Here is a 27,596-nt window from a genome sequence, read left to right on the forward strand (position 1 = left end):
ACAGTCACTTTCTACTTTCATCTAAGTAGGCCTGTCTGCAGGGCTTGGAGTATTTTAGGCACATGTTTCTCCATCCTCTAACCAACTATCCCACACCTTTGAGTACTTATGTGCGTACTTTCTATGGGCATAGACAAATTGTTTTAAATGGTAGTGCATCCTACTTCGCGGAGAATGATACTGGGGAAGTGAGCAAGGGCATTCTCTGGGAGGGACATAAAGCCGTGGTCCGGGGCACCTTTATTGCTCTGGAAGCTAAACTTAACAAAGAGAGGCGGGCGAGCTTCCTGAGGGTGTTGCAGGAGCTGCAGCGAGCTGAGCTTGCGCATAAAAGAACGTCGGGCGCTACGGAACTCAGGCGGTTGACAGAACTCAGACAAATATTTTCTAAACTGCTGGACCGGAATATTAACCGGAAACTGCGCTATCTGGCCCACACTTACTACGAACACGGCAATAAGTGCGGCAAGCTACTGGCCCGAGCGCTTCGCAAAGAGACTCCTGGCCCATGTACATAAATTGTGCTCTCCCACTGGGGAATCTACACAGTACTGTTATATTCTTAATATCTAAATTTTAATTGGCTTTATTATACTTTATTCAGAATATAAGTTTTCCATATTGTGTGAAAGAGAACTTTGAGACAATAAATTCTATGTTATGACTTGCGATAATTGAAGAAGTAAATATTTAAAACCTGTCAGGATTTTGAGGAATATTGTATATTTTATATAAGCTTTTCTTAAATGTAAATGAAAGTTTGCATAGAGTCTGAAATTCTACCTTCTACCTTCCCCCTTACATCCGGTCATTTTAGGCTGTGGAGCTGTGTTTTAAGTGTTAACATATGTTAGATTGTTATAGTAACCACTCATTAGCCCACACTTTTGTGAAGGAGGAGTTATCTTTCGGGCGGGAGATTAGAGCCTGTTTATATAGTAGAAAGATTCAGCAGACTGTCTCTTGAAGATGCAGCAGCCTAGAGGAAAGACCTCAGAAACATCTCAGCTGCATTCAGCATACAAAGGGTTATTCGGCCATTTTAAATGGCAATAGAAGCCACATGGCAATAACCTTACATTTTCATAAGACAATTTTTAAAGATATTATTGTACTATTTTTGTAAGTATTCTTTTCTATTTAAAATGTGTACAAATAAATACACATTTTTGAATTAAGCTGACTCAGAACTAATTAAGGAAATTCGTCTCACAAGATTAATCGATCTCAACATATATACTTAAGACTTTGAAATATTTGAACATTATTTTCTATATTATTACAAGCACACATCCAAGATAGCTTCTATGTTTCGCGATTATTATGCGAACCTATACCACTTGGACCATGCCTCCTCCCCGGCCGACATAGCCCTTAAGAAGACACGCATACAGTCATACCTCTCATCCGTTGGGCTCCCCACCCTTACTACGGATCAGGCAACTGACTTAGAATGCCCAATTACAGGGGAAGAAATCTTAGCTACGATTAAGTCCATGCCTACAGGCAAGAGCCCCGGCCCTGATGGTTTTACCAGGGCCTACTATGTAAAGTTCTTTGACAAACTGCAATCCCCTTTATGTGCCCTCTTCAACTCCCTCGCCTCAAGTGGGGTCTTGCCACAAGAGACCTCGCTGGCGCATATTACCGTGCTCCCGAAAGAAGGCAAAGACCCATCCCAACCGCAAATTTATCGCCCAATCTCCCTCCTGAACACGGACCTTAAAATCTTTTCCAAAATTATTGCCAACCACCTGAAACCGCTATTGCCGGAGTTGATCCACGCCGATCAGACAGGCTTTATAACGGGGCGAGAAGCTAGAGACAACTCTAATCGAGCTGTCCAGCTTGTCCACTGGGCACGTACACGCGGTCGTATGCCTCCATACCTGGTGCTGTCTACAGATGCGGAGAAGGCATTTGATCGCGTGGACTGGGAATTTCTGAACGCAGTGCTTCGGGGTACGGGGCTGGGCCCACGCATGCTGCGATGGATCTCGGCTCTCTACGTGTCTCCTACGGCCCGGGTTAGGGTGAATGGTGGCCTCTCCTCACCGTTCCCTATTTGCAACGGCACGAGACAGGGCTGCCCGCTCTCGCCCCTTCTATTTGCACTGGTTTTGGAACCATTACTGCAGAGGGTCAGAGACAATCCCAGTGTCAGGGGGGTGACGGCGGGCTCCTTAGAGCACAAACTTTATGCTTATGTGGATGATATATTGTTTCATGTGGTGGACCCTCTGGTCTCGTTGCCGAATCTGATGGGAGAACTGCAGGCGTACGGAGCGGTATCCAATTTTCTGAATAAATTATTCCGAATCAGAGATAATGCAGATCACCGTTCCTCTGGCCTTGGGGGCCACCTTGAAGGGCTCATTTCCATTCAGGTGGACTGCCCCCTCCTTCAAATATCTAGGTGTCCAGTTCATGGATGGTACTGACTCCCTGTATGCACACAACTATTTGCCCCTAATGCAGAAGATTTCAACGGATTTGTCCACTTGGGACAAATCCCTTTTTACCTGGGTGGGGCGAACAAATATTTTGAAAATGACGATACTACCTCGCATTTTGTTTTTCCTACAAATGATTCCGATACAATTCTCTACAAAGTCCGATAGGATCATGTTGTCGGTAAATTTTATATCCAGCTCTCAAACTTCGTTGGTCGGACATTCCGACGGAAAAAGTCAGATGGAGCCCACATACGGTCAGTTTATCCGACAACGTGGTCCGATCGGACATTTTCCGTCGGAATGTCCGACCGTGTGTACAAGGGCTTAGAGTTTCAATTTGTAGTCAATCAGGCAGGCCCTTGCACTACATGGTTTTGGTAAATCTAAAGGAAATCAGACAACAAAAGTTGTATAGTGTGTACGGGGTCTAAGTGTTTGTGAAAGCTTACACCACAAAATGTACTCAGCCAATGAAAGGTAATGACTCCATTTTTATTTTTCTCCTGCTATCAATGGGCAACACGGTACAACACTTCATCCATGTCTTTGGTGATCTCTGATCTCCTTATCAACTGTTTCTTACATGATGAAGATCAGCCATGGAGTATATCTGAGGTGTATATCAGGGTGTGCTTCTTCCCCACATGAGAGCTGTGATATCCAGCAACATTCATATAGAAGACATTTCCCACACTCAAGGCACTAATACACCTCAAGGGTTGTGTGGGATCCCTGATGTACAGGAAGACAGGACTTCAGTGAGGAACAATTCTCTCACTCGGGACAGGAAATTGGCTTCTCCCCCGTGTGAGATCTCTGATGTTTGACAAGTTTTGATTTTTCAACAAAACATTTCCCGCACTCAGGACAAGAATACGGCTTCTCTCCTGTGTGAGTTCTCTGATGTTTGTAAAGACTGGACTTCTGTGAAAAACATTTCCCACACTCGGGACAGGAATACGGCTTCTCCCCCGTGTGTAATCTCTGATGTCTGTAAAGACTGGACTTGTCTGAAAAAGATTTACCGCATTCAGAACAGGAATATGGCTTTTCCCCCGTGTGTAATCTATGATGTGTGTAAAGATGGGACTTCTGTGAAAAACATTTCCCACACTCAGGACAGGAATACGGCTTTTCCCCTGTGTGAGATCTCTGATGTGTGTAAAGTTGTGACTTTAATGAAAAACATTTCCCGCACTCAGGACAGGAATATGTTTTCTGCCCTGTGTGCAATCTCTGATGGCTGTTAAGATTGGACTTCTGAGAAAAACATTTCCCACACTCAGTACAGGAATACGGCTTCTCCCCCGTGTGAGATCTCCGATGTCTGTAAACACTGGACTTGTCTAAAAAATATTTCCCGCACTCAGGACAAGAATACCACTCCTCTCTGGTGTGCAATCTCTGATGGCTGTAAAGATTTGACTTCTGTGAAAAACATTTCCCGCACTCAGAGCAGGAATACGGCTTTTTCTCCATGTGGGAAATCTGATGTCTGTAAACATGGGACTTCACAGAAAAACATTTCTCGCACTCAGGACAGGAATAAGGCTTCTCACCTGTGTGAGATCTCTGATGTGTTTGAAGATTGTACTTGTGTGAAAAACATTTCCCGCACTCAGGACAGGAATATGGTTTTTCCCCTGTGTGAGATCTTTTATGCACATTAAGACGGGATTTAAAATGGAAACACTTCCCGCACTCAGTACAGGAAAAGCTCTTCTCTGTTGGAAGGACGGCACCGTCCCTCACAGTCTGAGGTTCCTCAGGATAAGAGGAATACGATGGTCCATCTACACTGTGTGGTGCCGGATGGACATTTGAGGTAGTCGGGTTTTCTCCTGGACTATACTGTGTGATGTCCTCATCTTCTACTTTACAGTCTGGAGACAAAGTGAGACAATCCTCTGAGGTTTTCCTCATCTCCCGTCCATCTACTAAAATAGAAATACAAAGATTATTACTAGACATGAGCTGATTGGTTCCCCTAAACCAGGACTCCACCCACATCAGGCAGCTTTGTCTCTGAGGATCTTACAATTCCCCCCTCAAGGTAACTAGTAAATGGGTCCTCTGATCTCCTACCAGATCATTTCTTTATTCATGGACCTTAGTCAGAGAGTGAGGAAACAACGAGAACTGTCTTTTATAGGAGTGACAGTGATGAGGGGATTATAGGACGAGTGTCCCCTCCCCCTCTATCACTCATTGCCATCTTCCCAACACAAGAAGTCCTGCACTTCCTTATTTAGTCCATGATTTAGTCATGAATAACAGCGGGGCTGAGCCCCACCAGAGGTCAGAGAGTGAGGATGGGGGGAGAACAACCAAGATGAAGATTGGACTGATCCTGAAGACCACCATCATTGGGTTATTGTATGTACAGCATAGCATATATAGTGCAGGGGTCAGTACTATGTAATGTACAATATAGAGCATATATTGCATCAGTAAGGACAATGTAACATACAACAGATTATATAGTGCAGGGGTCAGGACTATAGAAATGTAAAAAACAAAGTATATAGTGCAGGGGTCAGCAGCATTATGTAATGTACAACGTAGCTTATATCGTCCAGCGGTCAGGAGTATGTAATGTACAACATAAAGTATATAATGCAGGTGTAAGAACTAAGTAAAATACAGTACAATATAGAGTATGGTATACAGGGCAATAGTCAGGACTATGTAACATACAACACAGAGGGGTAGAATTAGTAAACCTGGTGCAAACAGAATCAGGTGCAGCTGTGTATGGTAGCCAATCAGCTTATAACCAGCTTCCTAATCAGCTTGTTCAATCAAGCTTTGCCAATAAAACATAGAATCTGATATTTCACTATGCGATTTTTCACTATTTCCCCCAGAGTATATAGTGCAGGGGTGAGGACTGTCAGGCCTGGGCTTTCAACAACTCCCTTCTCTGTGCTCAGGCTGCTCAGCTGTCAGATAGTTGCCAGCATTCAACATTCCACAGTGGCTCACCTGGTGATCATCTCCTGCTCGTCAGTCCAGCTTACAGACAGCCCCTTCTTTCCATTTAAATTGCCTTGTTCATTCCTTTCCTGCCTTCGCCTTGGTCAACATATCTGGAGATTCTGTGCTGTGTTCCTGTTAAATGCTTTGCCCGGCTGACGTCCCTCCTGGTCCCTGATCCTGTCTTCTGCCTCCCACTACGCTGATCTCTGGCTTCCTGATTTACTGGCTTGTTCTGTACCATTTTTACAATTATATTAAAAAGGTGTGATTTTTTACAGCATTTTCTGTCTCCTTCTGATTCATGGTTCCTGACAATGCAACACTATGTTATGTACAACAGAGTATATAGTGCAGGGGTCAGGACCATGTAATGTACAATATAGAGCAGATCTCAAAAACTCCACTCGCCTGCTTGCATTTTGCGAGTGGATTTTGAGAGCTGGCTAGTGTGAGCTGCCTGGGAGCATGCGGGGGGGGGGGGGGGGGACCGCTGGCAGCCTGGGTTGTACAGGAGCCATTCTCCTAGTGATTGTAGGGGAAGAGAGAGGAGAGCCACCGCCTGGTTTATCAGAGTGCCAGGGAACATAACAGCTTTCATTTCAATAGCTGTGTGTTCCCCTCTGCGCGGCGTCATATACAGCTCCTCCTATTTGTGCGGGCACTTTGATAGATCACCAATCCTGGGACGGGTGATCTGTCTATCAAAGTTCCCCCGGATAAGAGAGAGGGGCTGTATATGACGGCGTGTGAACACACAGCTATTGAAATAAAAGCCGTTATGTTTCCTGGCGCTCTGATAAACCAGGCGGCGGCTCACCTCTCTCTTCCCCTGCACAGGTAGGCTGCACTGAGGACACAGGCTGTATGGGCAGAAACAGGCTGCATTGGGGACACAGGCTGTATGGGCAGAAACAGGCTGCATTGGGGACACAGGCTTTATGGGCAGAAACAGGCTGCATTGGGGACACAGGCTGCACTGGCAGACGCAGGCTGCATTAGCGACACAGGCTGCACTGGCGGACGCAGGCTGCACTGGCGCGCGCAGGCTGCACTGGCGGACGCAGGCTGCACTGGCGGACGCAGGCTGCATTGGCAGACGCAGGCTGCATTGGCGGACGCAGGCTGCATTGGCGGACGCAGGCTGCATTGGCGGACGCAGGCTGCATTGGTGGACGCAGGCTGCACTGGCGGGCACGGGCAGGTTGCATTTTTGGGCACGGATAAAGTTGTTGTTAATATTTATTTTTATAACTTCATTCCACATAAAACATTTAATTGTAATTTCATGAGATCATTTATGAGGGCGTGTTTAGGGGTGGAATTAGGGGCGGGGTAACCCTTGAGGCCTGGCTAGTAGCTTAGGACTTGAAATTTTGAGGCCTGATATATAGTATATAGTTCAGGGGTCAGGATTATAGAGTATACAAAAGAATATATAGTACAGGGTTCAGTACTATTAAATGTACAAAATCTAGAATGATGGGCAGAGGCGAGTTCTATGTAATGTGCAACATACATTATACACAATGTAAAGGTGACAAATATATAAAGTACAATATCAATTATACAGTGTAAGTAGTGATGGGCCAAACACCCCTTGGTTTGGTTCACACCAGAACTCCCGAATATGTTAAAAGTTCAGACCCGAGCCGCAAACTCTATTAAAGTCTATGAGACCCGAACTCGAAAATCAAGTGTCCCCATTTTGAGGGCTTATATGCAAGTAATTGACCATAAAAAGTGTATGGGGACCTGGGTACTGCCCTGGGGAACATGTATCAATGCAAACCTCTTTGAAAAAAACATAATTTTTAAAGGAACAGTGATTTTTAATGATGCCTAAAGTGAAACAGTAAAAAAGAAAAATTACTTTAAATATAGTGTCTGGCGGTCTGCCTGTAAAGTGGCACATCTGTAATGTGTATAGAACCTGCTGCAGCAAAATTGATATATGTAAAAGAAAAAAAAAAAAGATATTTAAATAGATTTTCCTGGCTGCAAGCCATTGCCGGTAATACACGCACGTTTAAAAAAAAAAAAAGAAGAAAGGGGGGCGTGGCCTGACGCGAATGGCGACGGACGTCTAGCTGAGAGCTCCAGCCACCCACTGAGCTATCCGTCGCCATCCACCCACCACCGCACATAATCCGCCTTCCTGGATCGCACTAACCGGACCGCATCGTGCCGCTGCAGGGTACCGGACGCTTATTCCACCGACATAGGACCCACAGCCGCCCGAGTTTGCCGCTGTGATCCCCTCCAGCCGCCGCCATCTTTGGCCTCCGGGACCGCCAGGAGACACAGGAGCCACGCCGGCGGGAGAGGTAAGGGGCTGCCATCGGTCCCCTCCCTTCATCTTCCCTCTCGCCCGGGTCTCGTTTGGGGCAGTTCCGGACCTCCGCGGCCCTCGGGGAGTCCGCGGCCTACTGAGGCCTAGGAGTCCCCGGAGTTTCCTACAGCTGCTGCCCGGGAACGCGCTCCACGGCCGCTCCGGCCTACAATTGCGGCCACAGATTGCCTTATTACACTGGCCTGGCTACCTTCCCACCCCCTCCTCACAGAGGCTTGCTCTGCTGATCATTTAATTGCTGTTCTCAATCAGCATTTGACTGTAACCTTCGGCTTGCTCTCCTGGCCTACTACTCCAGGCATCCACACTACAAGCGTCCCCTGCAGCCTCATATTCCCTTTGCTTACAAACTTTAATCTGGCTCTCATTGTATACTCATTCACCCTATTGCAGCAGGAGCCTGACAAATTTACATTGCTTCTACCTGGATAAACTGTCAATCATCTCAGATAATAAGCCAGTATACCTCCCAGAATTACTCCGGTGGGTGTCACCTTGAACTCTCTCATGATTGTAACTGTATGGCCACATCTTGCCGTATGCAAGACCCTACTAAATGATCTAAACTTCTACTTCTAAGGGCATGGCCCGACACATGGAGAGGTGAGACGGGCCTACACTCAGCTCCCAGCTCCCCCGGCTCAGCGGACCTCATTTCGGACAGTAAACCGGACCAAACACAGCTCCATGGGGAAAAACAAGCCCAAGGCACATAAGGGCGGCAGTGGACATCGTTCAGGAGGGGATCTGGATGATTATTTCGGCCATGGTAGGCTGTCTTCACAGCGCAGACCAGAATCCAAAATGGCGCCGGCCCCTCCATCCCCGGCGCGCTCTGAATCGGCTCTGCACTCTCAGGTGCGCTCCCACAGCCTGCTCTCACACCCTGAGGACGCTGCCCTCTCCCCCAGGCTTACCAGAAGCCGATCTAATGCCTCCCTAGGATTGGGGGATGGGTGGGACATGGAATCGCAGATCAGATCCCTGCACGGCTACATGAGGTTTCTACCCACTAAAGCTGACTTTGAACACTGTGTGCACAGGGTTGAGGAAACTTATAGGAAAGAGATCTCTGACTTGAGAAAAGATGTGGGGGTACGCTTTGAAGATGTGGAGAACACAGTAGATGGCCTGCGGGACACTGTACAATCACATGATCGGATCCTCAATACCCACACAGTCATGCTCCAGCAACTCTCATACCAGCAGGACGACCTCGGAAACCGTAGTCGCCGCAACAACATACGGGGGATACCCGAGTCGGTTGACCCCAAGGATCTACCTGCAGCTGTAACGGCTATCTTCAACCAACTACTCCAACGCCCCAAAGATGACCCGATCAAACTGGACCGAGTGCACCGTACCCCGGGTCCCCGCACCCCTGACCCCTCCTTTGTACGTGACACCTTGTGCCGTGTCCATTTCCACAAAATAAAGGAGAACATCATGAGGGCCGCCAGCACTCAGCAGTCGATTCTCTTTAATGAAACACCCGTCATGCTCCTTCCTGATCTCTCCCGCCAAACACTGGCGATGCGGAAATCCCTGAGACCCCTCACGCAACTCCTACAATCAAGGCAGATCAAATACCAATGGCTTTTCCCGTTCCATCTTCGAGTACACCATGTGGGTAAAACCGCCATATTTCGTACATTGGGAGACCTGCCTACATTCCTCAGTACGCTTGAACTGCCTCAAGTCGCACTACCCAACTGGCCGTTTGCACTTAACACCCCAGGTCTACCCTACACCCAGCAATGGCAGAAGCAAGGTCGCAAGCACACCCCTCGGTCTCCACAGCATCAGGACCCCAATGACTGACACGATCCAGTGGGCCTCCCCAGACCTATTTTTTCTTCCCACCACTGGGGTCCTCCCCTGTGATGTGCTTGGACCCGTATGGGTCAGATAGCTCACCTGCTGATTAACCTTCTTGTTTACAGGTTTTTTGTGTATCTTACATGCCCTCTGTTGCTGTGCCCCCCCTTCCCTATCCCTACAGTTGGAGTGCTCCGCTATAACTTTTTTGATTATTAATGTACGGATTTCAGGACTTGTCCTTGCACTCCACTACCTGCAACGGCCCCCTCTGTGTTGCCCTTGCCATATTTTACAGTTATTGCTATATTTAGTCTGATCCCTTCATAGGGCCTGTTGCATATCCTTATCCCCTATGATGCATAGATGTTATCTATTTTATGCCGGTTTACAAATGCATTTATTGATGACCGCTAAGATAATTTTCATTATTATGTTATTTGGTTCACTCTTTAGGTCGCAACTGATTTTGATCTACACGTGGGGCCGGGGTGTTGGGAGCTGCCCGGCTCTGTGATTTTGCTTCGCACCCCCCCCCCCCCACGGGTTTTTTTTTGCACCCCACTTTTTTTCTCCCTACTACTTGCCTTTTGGAGCCACCTAGTGGCCTTTTTTGTTTTTGTCTTGACTACTCCTTTTTTCTGCCTGACTTATTGGGCCCATCTCCCACAATTGATGCTTACAAACACTATGTTACTTGTACCCCTATTTGTTGTAATGGGAGCATGGGGCCATGCCTATAATTGTTGGTACTTCCTACACAAGGTTATTATACTGTCTTTTCTCTCTCTTCTTACTTTTTTTCTCCCTTCCGTCTTCTCGTTACCTATGCCCTCCCACCCTTTCCCCCCTCCCTTATCCCCCATGACCAAATTCTATTCCTGTTCTCTACCCCAACAGGGTTCACCCATAGTGTCACTTATCACACTGATTCTGACCCCCCCCATTGCTAGTGACGGTTCAATGACCTTCGCCTCCTTTAACTGTAGAGGTTTCAACACACCTGAGAAGCGGAGCCAGACGCTCTACCATTTTCACAAAAAGCGCACGAAACTTCTGCTGCTCCAAGAAACGCACTTTCGCGTAGGAGCAATTCCAATCCTGCGCAATAGGTATTACTCACAATGGTTCCACAGTGTTAATCCTCAGGCCAAATCTAAAGGGGTATCTGTTGCCTTTCATAAATCTTTTAACTCGGAGGTTATAGACTCTCTCATAGACGACTTGGGTCGTTACGTGTTTCTGAAACTGAAACTAAACGATTTTCTTTTCACAGTGGCCAACATCTACGTGCCGAATGTGGGCCAGGCTCGGTTCCTCTCTTCGGTCCTCACCAGACTATCCTCCTTTGGAGGGTCAGCTTTCATTATTGGAGGTGATCTCAATATTGTCCTATCCCCATCCACAGACACATCCTCGGGTAAGTCTTCTGTTCCTTACTCCACCTTGACACGTATCAAATCACTCTTACATTCCTCCCATCTGGTGGATGCCTGGCGAGTCCAGCATCCCACGGATAGGGATTACAGTTATTTTTCAGTTGCACACAACTCCTACAGTAGATTAGACCACTTTCTCATATCGCAATCACTTCTAGACACACCTCTCCAAACATCGATCGGTAACATACTGTGGTCCGACCATGCCCCCGTCTATCTGACTCTAGTCCGCCCCCCTGCTACCCGCCGGGGGGCCAGCTGGAGACTTAACGACAACCTGCTACGGGACATTGTGTGCGTAGCGGATGTCTCTAAAGCCATTAAAGACTTTATAGGTGACCACTCAGCTGACACGACTTCCCCTTTGAACCAATGGGACACACTCAAATGTGTGATCAGGGGTACCCTTATACAACACGGTTCTCGCCTTAAGAAGGCCCGAGCAAATGACATACGCAAACTCCTTACTACAATAGCGGACCTCGAACCCCTTCACAAAAAAGAACTAGACCCTGCTATTTTTGTTCAGCTTTCCAATGCCCGCAGAGACCTACTCCAGCTCCTAGACGCGCACTCCTTAATCGCCAGGGATAAAGCGCGAAACCACTTCTACTCACTAGCGAATAAATGCGGTAAGCACCTGGCTAGGATCATTCACCCTAGACCCCAGCGACATTCTATCCCCTTTATCGTTCAACCGGATCAGACGAAAACATTTAACACCTCTGGGATATCTGCATCCTTCAGGCAATACTACTCACAGCTATATAACCTCCCGCGCGCAACCCTTTCCGATTGGTCCTCTCCCGACCCCACACAGGATTATATTATGGAGACTGCCTTACCTACTGTTGACAAAGCGGACGCGACAGCCCTCGATGAGCCCCTGATTACCTCTGAATTTTTACAGGCCATCAAAGCCCTTAAAGTGGGAAAATGCCCGGGTCCTGACGGCTTTACACCCCGGTTCTACAAAACTTTTGCCCCCCAACTTGCACCCCTTCTGACAAAGGCCTTTAACTCGGTAGACAGTTTTAGCCTCCCCTCCAAGGAATCTTTATCTGCCAACATCTCTATTATCCCTAAACCAGGCAAGGACTCATCCCAGTGTAGCAGCTATCGGCCCATCTCCCTACTCAACATAGATGTTAAGTTATTCGCAAAAGTTCTGGCTACCCGTTTATCCCCTCTCCTACCTAAAATTATCCATAATGATCAAGTGGGGTTTGTCCCTGGCAGAGAGGCAAGGGACAACACCTCCAAGACGATACACCTTATATCCCTGATCCAACATAAAGGCCTGAAAGCTTGCCTTTTATCTTTCGACGCTGAAAAGGCCTTCGATAGGGTCAGCTGGAGGTTTCTACAGCTGTCCCTAGAACAGCTTGGCCTCGGAGCTCCCTTCATCTCTAAAGTTATGTCCCTATATTCCCGACCCTCAGCTACGGTCCTAGTCAACGGTACCACATCGGCTCCCTTTGACATTGCAAATGGCACCAGGCAGGGCTGCACCCTGTCCCCCCTCCTCTTTGTCATCATCATTGAACAGCTGGCCTGCGCCATACGTCAAAACCCCTCCATTTTCGGTATTCAAACTCCATCTGCACATCACAAACTCTCCCTATACGCCGATGACCTCCTTGTGTATATCCAGAATCCACACATCTCACTACCATCCCTGCTCAGAGAATTTCAACGTTTTGGCACCCATAGTAACTTTAAGATTAATATAACTGTCCATGAAAGCTACTATCAGAGCATGGGGTGTAGCGGTTAAATTAACGTGTCCCAGTTATAGGGGGGTGTCCCCTTCCACTCCCTTGTGGATGAACCCGACCTTGCCACATTTTTATAACCTCCCAGATCCCATGTTATGGGTGGTGGCAGGTATTAAGACTGTGGGGGATATTACCAGAGATGGGGAGCTACAGACCTTTCCCCAATTGCAGACTAGGCACGGCCTGCCAAATAGTTACTTGTTCCGGTTTCTACAGATTAGACATGCCTTTCAAACACAGTTTCGGGAGATGAGGGTGGGGTCTGTACCATCAGCTTTGGAGAGGTTGTTGTTGGGGGTGGACTTGGTCAAACCTCTTTCAGTGACCTATAGGGAAATGTTTCAGATCACGCCTCAGGCTGTAGCAAAATGTAGGGAGCGGTGGGCAACTGAGGTTCCGGATGCCCAAGTGGAGGACTGGGATGATCTGTGGGTCCAGCCATTTCAACATCTGGTGTCCGCTAGGGACAGACTGATCCAGTTCAAATTTCTGCACAGAAGCTATTATACTCCGGCCCGATTGGGTAAGATTTTTCCTAACATCTCCTCGGAATGCTGGCGGTGCTCTCACTCCCCGGCGGATGCTAACCATATTTTTTGGGACTGTACACTTGTACAGGGTTTTTGGGAAGATATAACTCTGTGCATCTTTGAACTGATTCAAGTACCTATTCCTAAGACTATTAGAGTATGCCTGTTTGGCCTGGTTGACGAGGTGGTGCCTTCACGGGCCATGCGCACAATGCTGAGTATCCTCTTGTTCTATGGTAGAAAGTCCATTCTTTTACACTGGAAGAAAACAAGGGCCCCGACGGTTTCCTTTTGGAAAAATTTAGTAAACACGATGTTACCTTATTACAAGCGTACCTATGAGGCCAGAGGGTGTATGAAGAAATTTGATAAGGTCTGGCACTCCTGGCTTAATGCCAACACCACTGTGGGTTGATAATATATAGCATGGGGGCGGTCGGGTTAGGAGAAACGGGAAACCTGAACTGAAGGGAAGTATTTGCTAATGTGAACTGTTGATACTTTAGGCATGTGAGTGGGAATGTCCTGTCGGGTATTCTGTTACTGTATTACCTTATCGTAAGTTTCAGGCATTACATTTACATCTATAAGAGATGATATAAGGGTGCCGGTCGAGCTGTGACTCTAGGTTGGGGGGGGGGGGAGGGGGGTGAGGGGTCTGCTCGGGCTAGTTAGTTGTTGCTGTTAGTTAGTTTTGGCCGTTGGCCTCTGGATGTGTCATAGGCACGTCCAATGTTTTGTATGTTTTGCATAAAATTAATAAAAAGAATTTGATAAAAAAAAGATTAATATAACTAAGATGGAAGCCGTTAACATATCCCTCTGTCCCTCCACCCTGTCCCTCCTAAAATCTAATTTCTCATTTAGATGGCAGACCAAGGGGATCTCTTACTTAGGGATCATTATACCCTCAAATCTAGCTAATTTGTTCTCCCTAAATTATATTCCTCTACTCTCCCGAATACGGAAAGACCTTGAGGAGTGGGGTGGGTCTTCCTTGCCATGGTTCGGAAGGATCAATATCCTAAAAATGGACACCCTACCCAAGTTCCTGTATTTATTTTAAACGGTTCCCATCCACGTCCCCAAATCATTTTTTACCTCCCTCGCTAGCCACCAGACTCCTGTGGAACCGGGGACTTCCCAGAGTTAAATTTAAACTGCTTACGCTACCGAAGACTATGGGAGGAAGAGGTCTCCCTGATTTTGAGACTTACCATACAGCCGCTCATATGGCTCGCATCATAGAATGGTTCCCCCGCCCTCCCTGCAAGGCCTCGGTGACCGTTGAACAGGACCTTTCTCCTGTAGACCTCCGGGCTCTTTTATGGGGTTACAAACAAGACTACACTCGCTTGACATCCTTATCCCCACTGACTTTGGCCTCCTTGAAGCTATGGTATAAGAAAGGACTGAACACCACCCTCTCCTCTGACCCAAGCCCCCGACGTCCCTTTTTGACCATCCTGCTCTACCACAGGGTACAGGGGCAGCCTCCCTAGGGTCCTTTAAATGCACGGAGTGGCCACAAGCTTACACATTTGTACACTCTTCTCAGGGGACTCCGGTCCCTCCGGCAGGCTCTGGAGACTGGCTCACAGCCTTACACGTATCCACATTTACCAAACGCCTACACTCCTCCTCTCAAATACATCGCAAGCTTACCAACTTTGAGGAACTATGTTCGCTTCCAGAAACTCCCAAACACCTCCTTTCCTCCTTATATAACCTACTGCAGACTTTAGCACATGATCAACTCCCGCGTTACACTAGGATGTGGTCTGCGGACTTGGGTGAAGACATCTCTGTGCCGGAATGGCAAACCTCTTTTTACTTTACGCATAAGTCAACCATCTCCTGCTACTCTCAAGAAAAGAACTACAAGCTCTTGTCCAGATGGTACAGAGACCCTGCAACTTTACAAAAAAATCTTCCCGTCTGCAACAGCCACTTGCTGGCGCTGTTAAACCTCAGTCGGAACTTATATACATGTCTGGCGGGACTGTGAGAGGATCTGCCCTTTCTGGACACAGGTTTTTGAATGTTATAATCTTATAGCTGATAGACCGGTTCCTATCTATCCTAAAATTGCATTACTCTCTATACTGCCCGGGTCTATTAAAGCGGAGGTACACCCTAAAGTGGACCTTCCGCTCATTGGAATCCTCCCCCCCTCCGGCGCCACAATTAGCACCTTTCAGGGGGGAGGGGGGTGCCGGTACCTGTACAGTACAGGTATCTGCACCCACTTCCGGGATAGCTCTCTGCGGAAAGGGGCGTAGATTACGCCCCTTTCCGAAAGTCCCCCGCTGCCTGCTGGGAAACACACAGATCCCAGAGGCAGCGGGTCCATCCTTATTGCGCGACTCGCGCATGCGCAGTAGGGAACCGGGAAATGAAGCCGAAAGGCTCCACTTCCTGATTCCAATACCCAAGATGGCGGCGGCAGCACTCGAGAGACGATCGAGAGATCGGCTTCGGGTGCCGACATCGCGGGCGCGCTGGACAGGTAAGTGTCACTATTTTAAAAGTCAGCAGCTGCAGTATTTGTAGCTGCTGGCTTTTAAAAAAAAAAACAAAAAACGGGGGAACTCCGGGCAGACTCCCGCTTTAAATCGCAGAGGCAAACATTGCTTCGCTTCTTTATGTCCTCTGCTAGGCAACTGATACCTGCTTACTGGAAGACGAAGAACACTCCCCCCATTGTCACGGTGGGTATCAATTATGAATGATACCATGAGAATGGAGGAGATGCTGGCACTGGACAATGACACCTACACCAAATTTATAACTCAATGGTCGATCTGGCTCCGCTTCTACTCCTCTGACACTTTGTTGAACAAAATCTCGAACGCATAGGGACACTCTGGGCTCCCTCTTACCCTACCCCCTTATCCATAATCCTCCCCCCTCTCCCCCTCCCTCTACTCTCCTCCCTCCCTGCTGTTCAGTTCACCCCTCTACCACCTTGTTCCTTCTTTGTTTTGTTCTTCTCTTTCCTCTCTTTTCTCTCTGTCTCCTTTATGCTATTGTTTACACATTGCCTCATGTAGTAACCCATGAGCATCTCTCACTAGTATGACCTCATGGATCAGAGAATAGGCTCTCTTCCCAATTCTCCAAGCTTACTGACGGGGACCAGCTATGGACGATAGTCGTTGACTGGCCTCCCGTAAATGTATTTCTGTTACTGTTCTTTGCTTACATTTATCTCATGATGTTTACTGTTTTCTCTTGAAAAGCACCAATAAAAATATTTTCAACACTAAAAAAAAAGAAAAAAACAGCGTGAGGATCCCCCCCAATCCATTTCAGGGCCTTTGGGTCTGGTATGGATTTTAAAGGGAACCCCATGTCAAAATGTAAAAGAAAAAACCGAGCATGCAGCCTGGCAGGCTAGGAAAGGGGGATGAGTGAGCACCCCACCGAACCATACCAGGCAACATGCTCACAACATGGGAGGGTGCTTTGGGCAGGGGTGGCTCTGCAGCCCCCCCCCATCCCCATCCCAAAGCACCTTGTCCCCATGTTGATGGGGGCAAGGGCCTTTTCCTCACATCCCTGGGGAGGTGGTTGTGGAGGTCTGCGGGCAGGAGGCTTATCAGCATCTGGAAGCCCCTTTAACAAGGGGGCCCTGAAATGCTAGCTCCCCCAATGTGAATCAATAATGAATATCGGGTATACTGTTCCCCTACCCATTCAACCAAAAAAAAAAAAAAAAAAAAACGTGTAGTGTACAAAACACAGTAGCAAGTTTTAGACAAGTCCTTTATTAAAAAATGAAAAAGCAATGTCCCCCATTGTAGAGCCATCATCAATCATGACGCCGGCTGCACAACCGGACCCCAATTTTTTTTTAAATAAACACTTCACCCACGATGAAGGCTTACCTCCGACTGCCTGCTCCTCCCTCTGACAGTTCTTACATGAGTAAGGGGAAGGGTCCACCTGGTGACATCACCGGGTGGCTCTGTCCCTTACCTATTTAAAGCGGGATTCCACCCTAAAGTGGAACCTCCACTGATCGGAACCCCCCCTCCGGTGTCACAATTGACACCTTTCAGGGGGGAGGGGGGTGGAGATACCTGTCAAAGACAGGTATTTTCACCCACTTCCGGGCATAGACTCCCACGGGAGTCTACGCCATTTCCTGCCCTGCCGCGCTGTCTGCTGGGACACACACGGGTCCCAGTGACAGCACGGAGATTTCCTATTGCGCGGCGCCGCTCGCGCATGCGCAGTAGGGAACCGGGAAGTGAAGCCGATTCGCTTTACTTCCTGATTCCCTCACCTCGAATGGCGGCGGCAGCAGCCGAGGCCCGAGCGGTCGATCGGCCTCGGCATCGCTGGACCCCGGGACAGGTGAGTGTCCATTTATTAAAAGTCAGCAGTCAGCAGCTGTAGTATTTATAGCTGCTGGCTTTTAATATTTTTTTTTTGGGCGGAATCCCTCTTTAAGAACTGTCAGATGGCGGAACAGGCAGTCAGAAGTCAGCCTTCACCGTGGGTGGAGCGTTTTATTTATTTTTTTTGGGGGGGGGGGTTCGGTGCCGCAAGTGTCATATTTGATGATGGATTGAATTCAGGGGACATTATTTTTTTTATTTTTTAATAATGGGTTTGTCAAAAACTGGCTCTTTTTTTTTTTTTTTTACACCACACTGGTTTTTACTGGGTGAATGGGCAGAGGTAATATGCATTCACATGGGGGGGGGGGGGGCTGGATTAAAGAGGGTTAAAGAGGGTTCCATATTCTGATAAGCCCCCTGTCCACAGACCCCCACAACCACTGCCCAGGGTTGTGGGGAAGAGGCCCTTGCCCCCCATCAACATGGGAACAAGGCGCTTTGGGGTCGGGGGTGCCTTAAAGTACCCCCACATGTTGAGGGCATGTGGTATGGTTAAGGAGCCGCTTGCTTGCCTCCCCCTTTCCTGGCCTGCAAGGCTGCATGCTTGGATAAGGGTCTGGTATGGATTGGGGGGTCCCCAAACCTTTTTTCTTTTATTGCCGACTTATCCTGTGATGTTTTTTCTTTTCATTCCTTCATTCGACTCATCCGTTGTTAAGGACGCAGTGGCCAGTATCCCAGTCTCGATCCTTAACAACCTATTGACTGTGTGCCCAGCGGGCGATCATCCCACTGAGAGCATAGAAAATCTGAGTGTTCCGCGAACTGTGATGTTCGGGCTGAACTTATGCTCGGCCCGAACCGCCTGCCCATCCCTAAGGGTCAGGACTCATAATATTTTTATTCAATAATCAGTGGAAGGTTAACGGTTTACCTAACTGAGACAAGTTGCAGAGGTCCCACACCGCTGCCCCCCATCTCCTGAGACTGCACTCAGTGACTTGGGTCTGAGACTATACAGACATATCCCTCCACCCGACACAGCCAGCAGACAACAGAGAACTTAATCCTGGGAGAATTGTACCATCAGAGATCTTACTAGACCCGGGTATGGGGAGGAAAACCCAAAGTACATACCTCAGGTGCTAGGTCTAGTAACGTCTATGGTGAAAATCAACAAACATTCTCCTGCCAGGTGAACCCCAGAATCTCCATAAATCCAGTCTAGATACATAAATTGTGTCGGCAGCACAGAGAAGGAAGATTATCGGAGAGAAATCCAGGAATACAGGACGGGGAACACAGCTCAGGAAAGTGACCAGGGGATTACAGGCTGATATCATCCAGTCCCCGCCCTACTCTGGACCAATCAGTGAGCAGTATGGGGGGAGGAATGTATTTAGTGTTAATGACCCACCTGTGCTGATCTCTGTAGGAGTGTCCTCCTCTATAAATGTCCCCGTTATTCCATCCTCCTCCATAGACTGCTGATCATCCCTCACATACCTCTCTTCTTCTTCTGATTTCACCTCAAATTCTATATCTATCCTTTCTTCACCCTAAACCAAGAAAAAATGATTGAAAATAACAGCTGTAAGACATAAGCTTTTATCTTGTAAATAAAAGTAGGTATGGTGTCACCAGTAACACATCTCCATCCCTTGAAATACAATAGCAACATGCATGTCGCCCTTGGCAGATGTGCACAATAGGCACAGGCACCTAGGCCGTGCCGACTGGTGAGTATGGGGTCTTGCCTTTTTTCTGTGAGGCCCCTCTTACCATTTATTCATGTGTTACATTACTTTTTGATTTTTCATTTCCAGATACATCCCACATGCATCCAACCCTGAAGAGCGAGCCACGTCTCACGAAAACGCGTCGGGTGTCATGTATACTCATGTACTTTAAATGCAATGCAATCCTTAATTATATGCAATATTGTATCGGCTTTGCCTTTTGTATGTTACTTTATGTGTGACTATTTCTGTAATAAATACTTTACTGTATTTACATTTGTCAATTTCATCAGCCAATTGTGCACACCTCATTCAAAGTCCCAAGGGAGACATCCATGTTTCTAAGCTTTTATCTTGAGACATCAAATAAAAAAATAATAATTAACACTTCACCTCTAGAACACGATTCCATGTTCTAGATGACACCGACCTTGTAACAGTGGGGGATGGTGTGATCTTCCTGTGTGGAATCCCGGGAATACAGAGGACGGGGACATCTCTCTGGTGGGTTTCTGTAGCTGGATGATTCCACCATGGTGTCCTGGTACAGATCTTTGTGTTCTTTTAGACACTCCTCCATCACCCCATCCTCATCATCCTCCTTTTTTATCTCTTCTTTAATATCAACTTTAGAATCTCTCAGGTTTCCACTCTGAATATATAATAAAAATGACATCAATAGTAACAATGCAGATAATGTACAGATCCTAATGATACTATCAGTGATTGTTCCTCCTCTACCTGATGATGGTGGGGGATGGTGTGACCTTCCTGTGTGGAATCCTGGGAATACAGAGGACGGGGACATCTCTCTGGTGGGTTCCCATTACTGGATCCATCTGTAGGAAACACACACACTGACTGAATACATTGTTTCTATGTGTTTATCAGATGATGGGGGATCTAGGTGGAGCCTCCGTACTGCTCTCTCCTTTACAATAAAGTCTCCTCTTACCCGGTGATGTGAGGGGCAGCTGATTGTCCATCATGACGTCCTTGTAGAGATCCTTGTGTCCTTCTAAATACTCCCACTCCTCCATGGAGAAATAGACAGTGACATCCTGACACCTTATAGGAACCTGACACACACAATGATACAGTCACCATCCAGACACATCCCTTGTCTGTTACTGGATAATGTCCCAGAATTCCCAGAATCCTCCTCACCTCTCCTGTCAGCAGCTCCATCATCTTCTTGGTGACTTCTAGGATCTTCTCCATGTTGTGTCTCTCGGGTTTTAGGGAGTCACATGGAGGCACTGTGATGGTCATATGATCACCTGACTTCACAAGAGGAAATCTCTGTATTGAGGAACCAATAGGAACATCATGTTGTTAGAATCCCAGAATCCTCCTCACCTCTCCGGACAGGTCTGTGTTTTATTAATAGAGATAAGAGTGATGTCATGTGACCTCCCAGAATCCTCCTCACCTCTCCGGTCAGCAGGTAGATGATCTCCAGGGTGAGGTTTAGTATCTTCTCAGTCATGTGACTCCGGTCCTCCTCAATCCCCATTGGCGCCGTCATTTGATCTATACAGGTCTCCTTGTAGACGGATAACTTTGGGAAATGAAAGTAATAATTATTTGGATGGTAATGGTCACACAATAATAGGATTTGGGTGTGAGGGGGGTAATAGGAGGGTTTCTGTACTTTTAAGAACTACTGTCCCCCATGGGAACACATTTAGTCAGGACTGTTTAATGTTCACAACCCTTTTGAGGTCCCGGGACCCGCTTGGCCTGCCGGATCAGAAATTGCCTTTTCTCTGTTGGGTTTGTTTAGTTTCTGAACTGGATTTGATCAGTTTTAGATCTGCAAACAATGGTAAATATGATCCTTCCTTTGACTTGTCGGGTCATCATGATGTCCAGGAAGGGGAACTTGCTGACTTTTGGTCGGAGTTGCCGGCTAATCAGGATAATTGCCAGAACTCCGGCTGCAAGGCTCCAATCTCCGGCAGCAGGAGTGATGTCACTCTCTGCAGTAAGAGAAAGGTCGGATTGGATAGCAGTAGGAGGATGCTGCTGGTGGAGTCGGGAGCTGTGGGGGAGGAACCTGTTCTCTTTCCTTTAACAGCAGCCCAATGTGGGTATGAGGATGACAGCAGGGGGAGGGGTTGGTTCTCCTGGGGTAACCTGGCAGCACTTACTCAGAAACCCCCCCGGCTGTAGATGACTGGGTGTACTGGGCTCTGTAGTCCCACAGAGTTTGTGGTGCCTGAGAACCAACAGACGCCTCTATAGCAGTATATGGGGAATACCAATGTAGCACTAACTCCCTAAGGAGCTGCTGGTTATTTTTGGGCTTATCGTTTCCTTCCGTTCTCCTAGGTGCTTAAGTAACTCTCGGACCCTGCCCAGTGGGAGTGGCACTCTAGCTGTGTTTTCTGGGAGAGGGTATTTAAGATGCAAACTTCACCTGGATCGGGGTTCCGGTCCAAAATGATGTACTGACTTCATGGTCCTGGTGACCAGCCCCCAGGGAGGCTATGGCCTGGGGTGCGGATCCACCCGATTTTGATGTCTCTGGGCTGGCTAGCCCGAGGCAAGGTAACTAAAGGAGGATTCTGAGGTGGTTGGGTGCCGTCTCCGGTTTGGGAGAGACCCAGTGTACTTTATAGCATTCCAGGGGAGGACTCTTCAGAAGAAGACCACGTATGGGTTGGTTTCTTAGTAAGAGCCTGGAAGGGCTGAAGTACCCAAGAGAATCCGGTCTTGTGGATATCGCCAAGCTGTCTGAAAGATCCCGGTATCCTACAAGTGTTCTTCAAGTTTAGTTTCCTACGTGTTCTACAACGTCTGTGGCAGAGACTTGTTCCTGAATAAGCACCTTGTTGGCTGCTAGGCCTTGAGAGAGAAGGACTGTCCAACCTGAGTGTTCATCCAGCTGCGAATGGTTATACTCTGGCTGCAGTCAAAGTAAGTAGGTTCTTCAACGTTTTGACTTTGACACTAAGAGTACCTGACCTTGCCTTCCCAATCCTCTGATCCCAATTTAAGAGACTGTTCATTGTCTACGTTTTGCAAATAAAATCCATTTAAGTGGATCTGTCGTCAGTCTCTCAAGTTACTGGGCCAATTACCACAGGACACCCCCTAGACATGCAACGAGGAGGTAACGGTAAGCCCAAATCTAACCAGCAGCTCCTTCGGGGGTCAGTGCTACAGTAATATATGGGGTTATTCTACATTTCCACACTATATATGTGTGTATCATCATCTGCTGGAGATAAAAGACGTCACAGTGACTATGGAGGAAGAGGGCGGACATGACGGGGGGTTACTGGGTGTAAATAGAAAATAAGATCTTATTACCTCCTCTGCTGCCACTTCCAGCAACGTCTCCTCTCTACTTCCTCCTGACTCACCTCTCACCCGGAACTTCCTATCTGTACTTGACATCACTTCCTGTCTACCATAGAGACTTCCTGTCTGGGTAGAGGTGAGATCACCATCTTGTGGACCTTAGAGGAACTGCGGAAATGTCTCGTACATCTACAAAATACCTACAGAAATAACTTATACCGGACTGCTGCTGTAACAAAGGTAAGTATTCCCTTTATCAACTAGAAGAGCATTATGTGTCACAGCGCTGCCCTATTGTGTGTGCACGTAAATCATCACAAATACACTAAAATATGTGGAGACATTCATATATAAAGTGCTAGGGGCTCAAATAATATTCTCTACAGATCTACTGCTTCCACTTTACACCTACTTCACTGATCTTATGGTGTTTATCAATAAATGAAGTAAACTGATCCGTGTGCAAATTCATATACAACATAAAGTGCTTTGTGCTCAAGATGATGTTCCCTGCAGGTCCACTGCTTCCACTTTACACCTACTTCTTTAGTCTCATAATATTTGCTGCTATATTAAATAAACGAAAAATCTGTGCAAATTCATGTAATCATACAATATTTTGTGCTCAATATAGTGTTCTCTGCAAGTCCACTGCTTCCACTTTGTATCTACTTCAACAAACTATTTTGCTTAAAGAAAACAAAAATCAATTAATTACGTGTAAAAGTTCTCGGTGCTCCAAACTGTGGCAGCTGTAGTGTAGCCACGCCTTCTTCCTCCTCTTACACACGTGATGGTGAGGGCACCACCTTAGTAGTTCTTCCCCACTCACCAGACCAATATGACTCCCAGCTTTTCATCTACCAGAGTCACCAACACACTTCACACTCTCCTCACCTCCGATGGCAAAGGAGCCGGATCCTCCTCGCTCACTTCTGCAAGTCTGCTGAGCTTTCTGTCAGTCTCCCTCCTAGACGCCTCCTCCTCCGACTGCTGTTCCAGTAGGAGCTCTGCCTCTTCATACACACTCAGGGCTCCGCCTCTTCATACACACTCACAGCTCCGCCTCTTCATACACACTCAGGGCTCCGCCTCTTCATACACACTCAGGGCTCCGCCTCTTCATACACACTCACAGCTCCGCCTCTTCATACACACTCACAGCTCCGCCTCTTCATACACACTCAGAGCTCCGCTTCTTCATACACACTCACAGCTCCGCCTCTTCATACACACTCAGGGCTCCGCCTCTTCATACACACTCACAGCTCCGCCTCTTCATACACACTCAGGGCTCCGCCTCTTCATACACACTCAGAGCTCCGCCTCTTCATAGACACTCACAGCTCCGCCTCTTCATACAGAATCATAGCTCTGCCTCTTCATACACACTCAGAGCTCCGTCTCTTCATACACACTCAGAGCTCCGCCTCTTCATACACACTCAGGGCTCCGCCTCTTCATACACACTCAGAGCTCCGCCTCTTCATAGACACTCAGAGCTCCGCCTCTTCATACAGAATCACAGCTCCGTCTCTTCATACACACTCAGAGCTCCACCTCTTCATACACACTCAGAGCTCCGTCTCTTCATACAGACTCATAGCTCCGCCCCTTCATACACACTCAGAGCTCCGCCTCTTCATACACACTCAGAGCTCCGCCTCTTCATACACACTCAGGGCTCCGCCTCTTCATACACACTCAGAGCTCCACCTCTTCATAGACACTCACAGCTCCGCCTCTTTACACAGAATCACAGCTCCGCCTCTTCATACACAATCAGAGCTCCTCCTCTTCATACAGACTCACGGCTCCTCCTCTTCATACACACTCAGGGCTCCTCCTCTTCATGCACAGGCACTAGATTAGTCTGCCTGTCTGCCTGTAAAGTGGCATATCTGTATCATGTATAGAACATGCTGCAGCAAAACTGACATTTGTAAATAAATCACATTCAAATTGACTGCGGTTGCATTTTCCAGTACCCAGCTATTTAAAAAAAAAGGAAGAAAAAAAATGGCTTGCCCCCCCAATGCATACCAAACCCTTATCCAAGGACACAGCCTGATATAATGAATGCAGACTCCTGGGGAGAGCAGATATAGTGAATGCAGACTCCTGGGGAGAGCAGATATAGTGAATGCAGACTCCTGGGGAGAGCAGAAATAATGACTGCAGACTCCTAGGGAGAGCAGATATAATGAATGCAGGCTCCTGGGGAGACCAGATATAGAGAATGCAGGCCCCTTGGCTGACCAGACATAGTGACTGCAGGCTCCTGGGGAGACCAGATATAGTGACTGCAGGCTCCTGGGGAGACCAGATATAGTGAATGCAGGGTCCTAGGGAGAGCAGAAATAGTGACTGCAGGCTCCTGGGGAGACCGGGTATAGTGAATTCAGGTTCTTGGGGAGACCAGATATAGTGACTGCAGGGTCCTGGGGAGACCAGACATAGTGAATGCAGGCTCCTGGGGAGATCAGATATAGTGAAAGCAGGCTCCCAGGGAGACCAGATATAGAGAATGCAGGGTCCTGGGGAGACCATATATAGAAAATCCAGGCTCTTGGGAGACCAGATATAGTAAATGCAGGCTCCTGGGGAGAGCAGATATACTGACTGCAGGCTCCTGGGGAGACCAGATATAGTGAATGCAGGGTCCTGGGTTTAGTAACACTTTAACCCCCTTTTCCTCCTCACTCCCTATTTTCATATTCACCCCCCCCCCCCAGGGGCGTTGCTGGGTCTACAAAAGATTTGGGGCTAGAGCACATAGTAGCGTAGTAAAGAAAGTCATACGCTTAGGCGGGCATACACATGTATATACAGTAATATACGTGTGTGTCTCTTCACTCCCTGTCCTCATAACTCTCGATTCCCCTCTACACCCAGGGTTGTCACCTGTCCGGGATTCACCTGGATAGTCTGGGTTTTGAATCATGTGGCCAGGTCTCAGTGTGCCTGAAACCTGGACACGTTATTCAAACTGGACTGAAGAGTCACACATTATGGGGGTCTCTGTGGTGGGAGTTACCCATACAGGTGGCCCCCTACCCCGCACTGTCCGGTGGTCTGTCCCCCTGGTGCTGTATGAGTTGAGCTGTAGAAGGGCAGGTGTGTGCTATGAGGAGGGAGAAGCATGCTAGCCAGTTCAGTGCAAACACCCAGCCCCAGGCTCTCTCCCTCTGCCGGCTGAACATGTGACCTGGACGACGTAAATTATTACGAAACGCGTAGGGCGGTGCGAACGTGTCGACGTCACCCCAGTCGTGTTCGTTCTTTTTAGACCAGGAAGGACGGGTTGGTCTCTGCGTTGGCGTGTGTCCGGCCGGTGCACGCTTCTGTTTTGAACCTGCTTTTAAAGTCTTTTATGTAAGTGTATACGTTCGTTTTTTGCAAATTAAAATCATTGGTTTTACACTATCTGGAGCCTATGTTTTTCCCTATGTAATACCACGTTGAGTTGGGAGTGATATGTGGAGCAACAGCCATAGCCCTATTGCATGAAAGATTCGGGATCGCCTGAGGGGGAACGGTTACCCGGATATCCTTTGATTGTTTTTGCCTGTGGTGACCCTCTGTAACAGGGGGTCGCTTGGATCTGGTAAGGAGCCAATTCATTCATTCGGTGATGGGAAAAGCACATTACATTTCTGGAGAAGATTTTTAATTTGTGCACTTCTAATTCAGCTCTTCACATGAAGTTTTTCTTCACCGGTGTTATTTACCATATGGACATTTTATAATATTTTGGTATATAATTACATGGACATTATATAGAGTGTCTCAGAATATTTTTTGATAATTTATTTTATGTAAAAAACTGAAAACAAAATAATCTTTTATTTTAGGGGTATATGCACAGAGATCTACACAATCTGTATTGCGTTTGGGTAATTCACATTATTGACACGTATCTGTGTCCCATTTTTGTATTTAATTTTACTTATTTGTACATATAATAGTATGCATTATATTTTTGAGGTGGTCTTAGAGACAATAAGACACTAAGACTCATATCGTGGGTTTGGTTCATACACATACCCCATTCACTTTGGGCATTTGAGGTTAGCGCAGTTCTCTTTTTTTCTCTGAACATGTGACCTGTCCGGAGTGCTGGCGGTACAGAGCCAGAGCATAGAGCCTGCCATGGGAACTGAGGGGACACTGAGACACCAACTGCTGAGTGAGTGCAGAGCTGAGGGCTCCTCCCCTCCTCCTCATTAGGGATGAGCCCGATGTTCGGGTCAACTCAAACATCGGGTGTTTGCCCGTTCACCTAATTTAGAACATTATGGGGCATTCGCAAGAAATTTTACATTACAGCCGCAAGCAATTTTAAATGACATTTTGCTGTTGTACTGTTATGAACATGGGAAAGATGTGCTACATTACAGCACTTATGGAGCGGCACTTATGGGCACTGGTTAGGAGGCACTAATATTCTGCACTTATTGGCACTGATAGGTGGCACTGATGAGCACTGATAGGCAACACTGATGAGTGGTACTGGTGGGCATTGATAGGGGGCACTGGTGGGCACTGATAGGTGGCACTGATGGTTAGCACGAACGGGCACTGATGGGCATTAATGGGTGGCACTGATGGGCAGTGATGGGCTTTACTGATGGGCATCACTAATCACTGTGGCATCACTGATGGGCATCACTGATAGGCATCACTGAAAGCAAGGACTGACTGGCATCACTAATGGGCACTAATTGTTGGCACTGGTGGGCACTGGTTGGCATGGGTTGCCGGAACTGGTGGTGCTCTAATGTAATCAGGGTACCGATCAGCAATGCCCTGATTACATCTCTCACCGTCCCCTGCAAGGAAATGCCGC

General features: G+C 47.5%; 1 protein-coding gene across 1 annotated transcript in view; it reads right to left on the reverse strand.

The window, feature by feature from the left end:
- LOC143986889 (uncharacterized) overlaps positions 1 to 27,596 on the reverse strand; it is a 211,660-nt gene that overhangs the window by 70,971 nt on the left and 113,093 nt on the right. The window contains 6 exon segments of the mRNA XM_077485293.1: positions 3,171 to 4,393; positions 19,117 to 19,258; positions 19,869 to 20,090; positions 20,180 to 20,277; positions 20,394 to 20,517; positions 20,606 to 20,740. Of these exon segments, the coding sequence (XP_077341419.1) occupies positions 3,171 to 4,393; positions 19,117 to 19,258; positions 19,869 to 20,090; positions 20,180 to 20,277; positions 20,394 to 20,517; positions 20,606 to 20,740 (1,944 nt within the window).

The sequence above is a fragment of the Lithobates pipiens genome, unplaced genomic scaffold, assembly GCF_037356315.1.
Source record: "Lithobates pipiens isolate NorthernLeopardFrog02 unplaced genomic scaffold, aLitPip1_a1.2 Scaffold_18, whole genome shotgun sequence".
In the NCBI taxonomy this organism is placed as follows: Eukaryota; Metazoa; Chordata; class Amphibia; order Anura; family Ranidae; genus Lithobates; species Lithobates pipiens.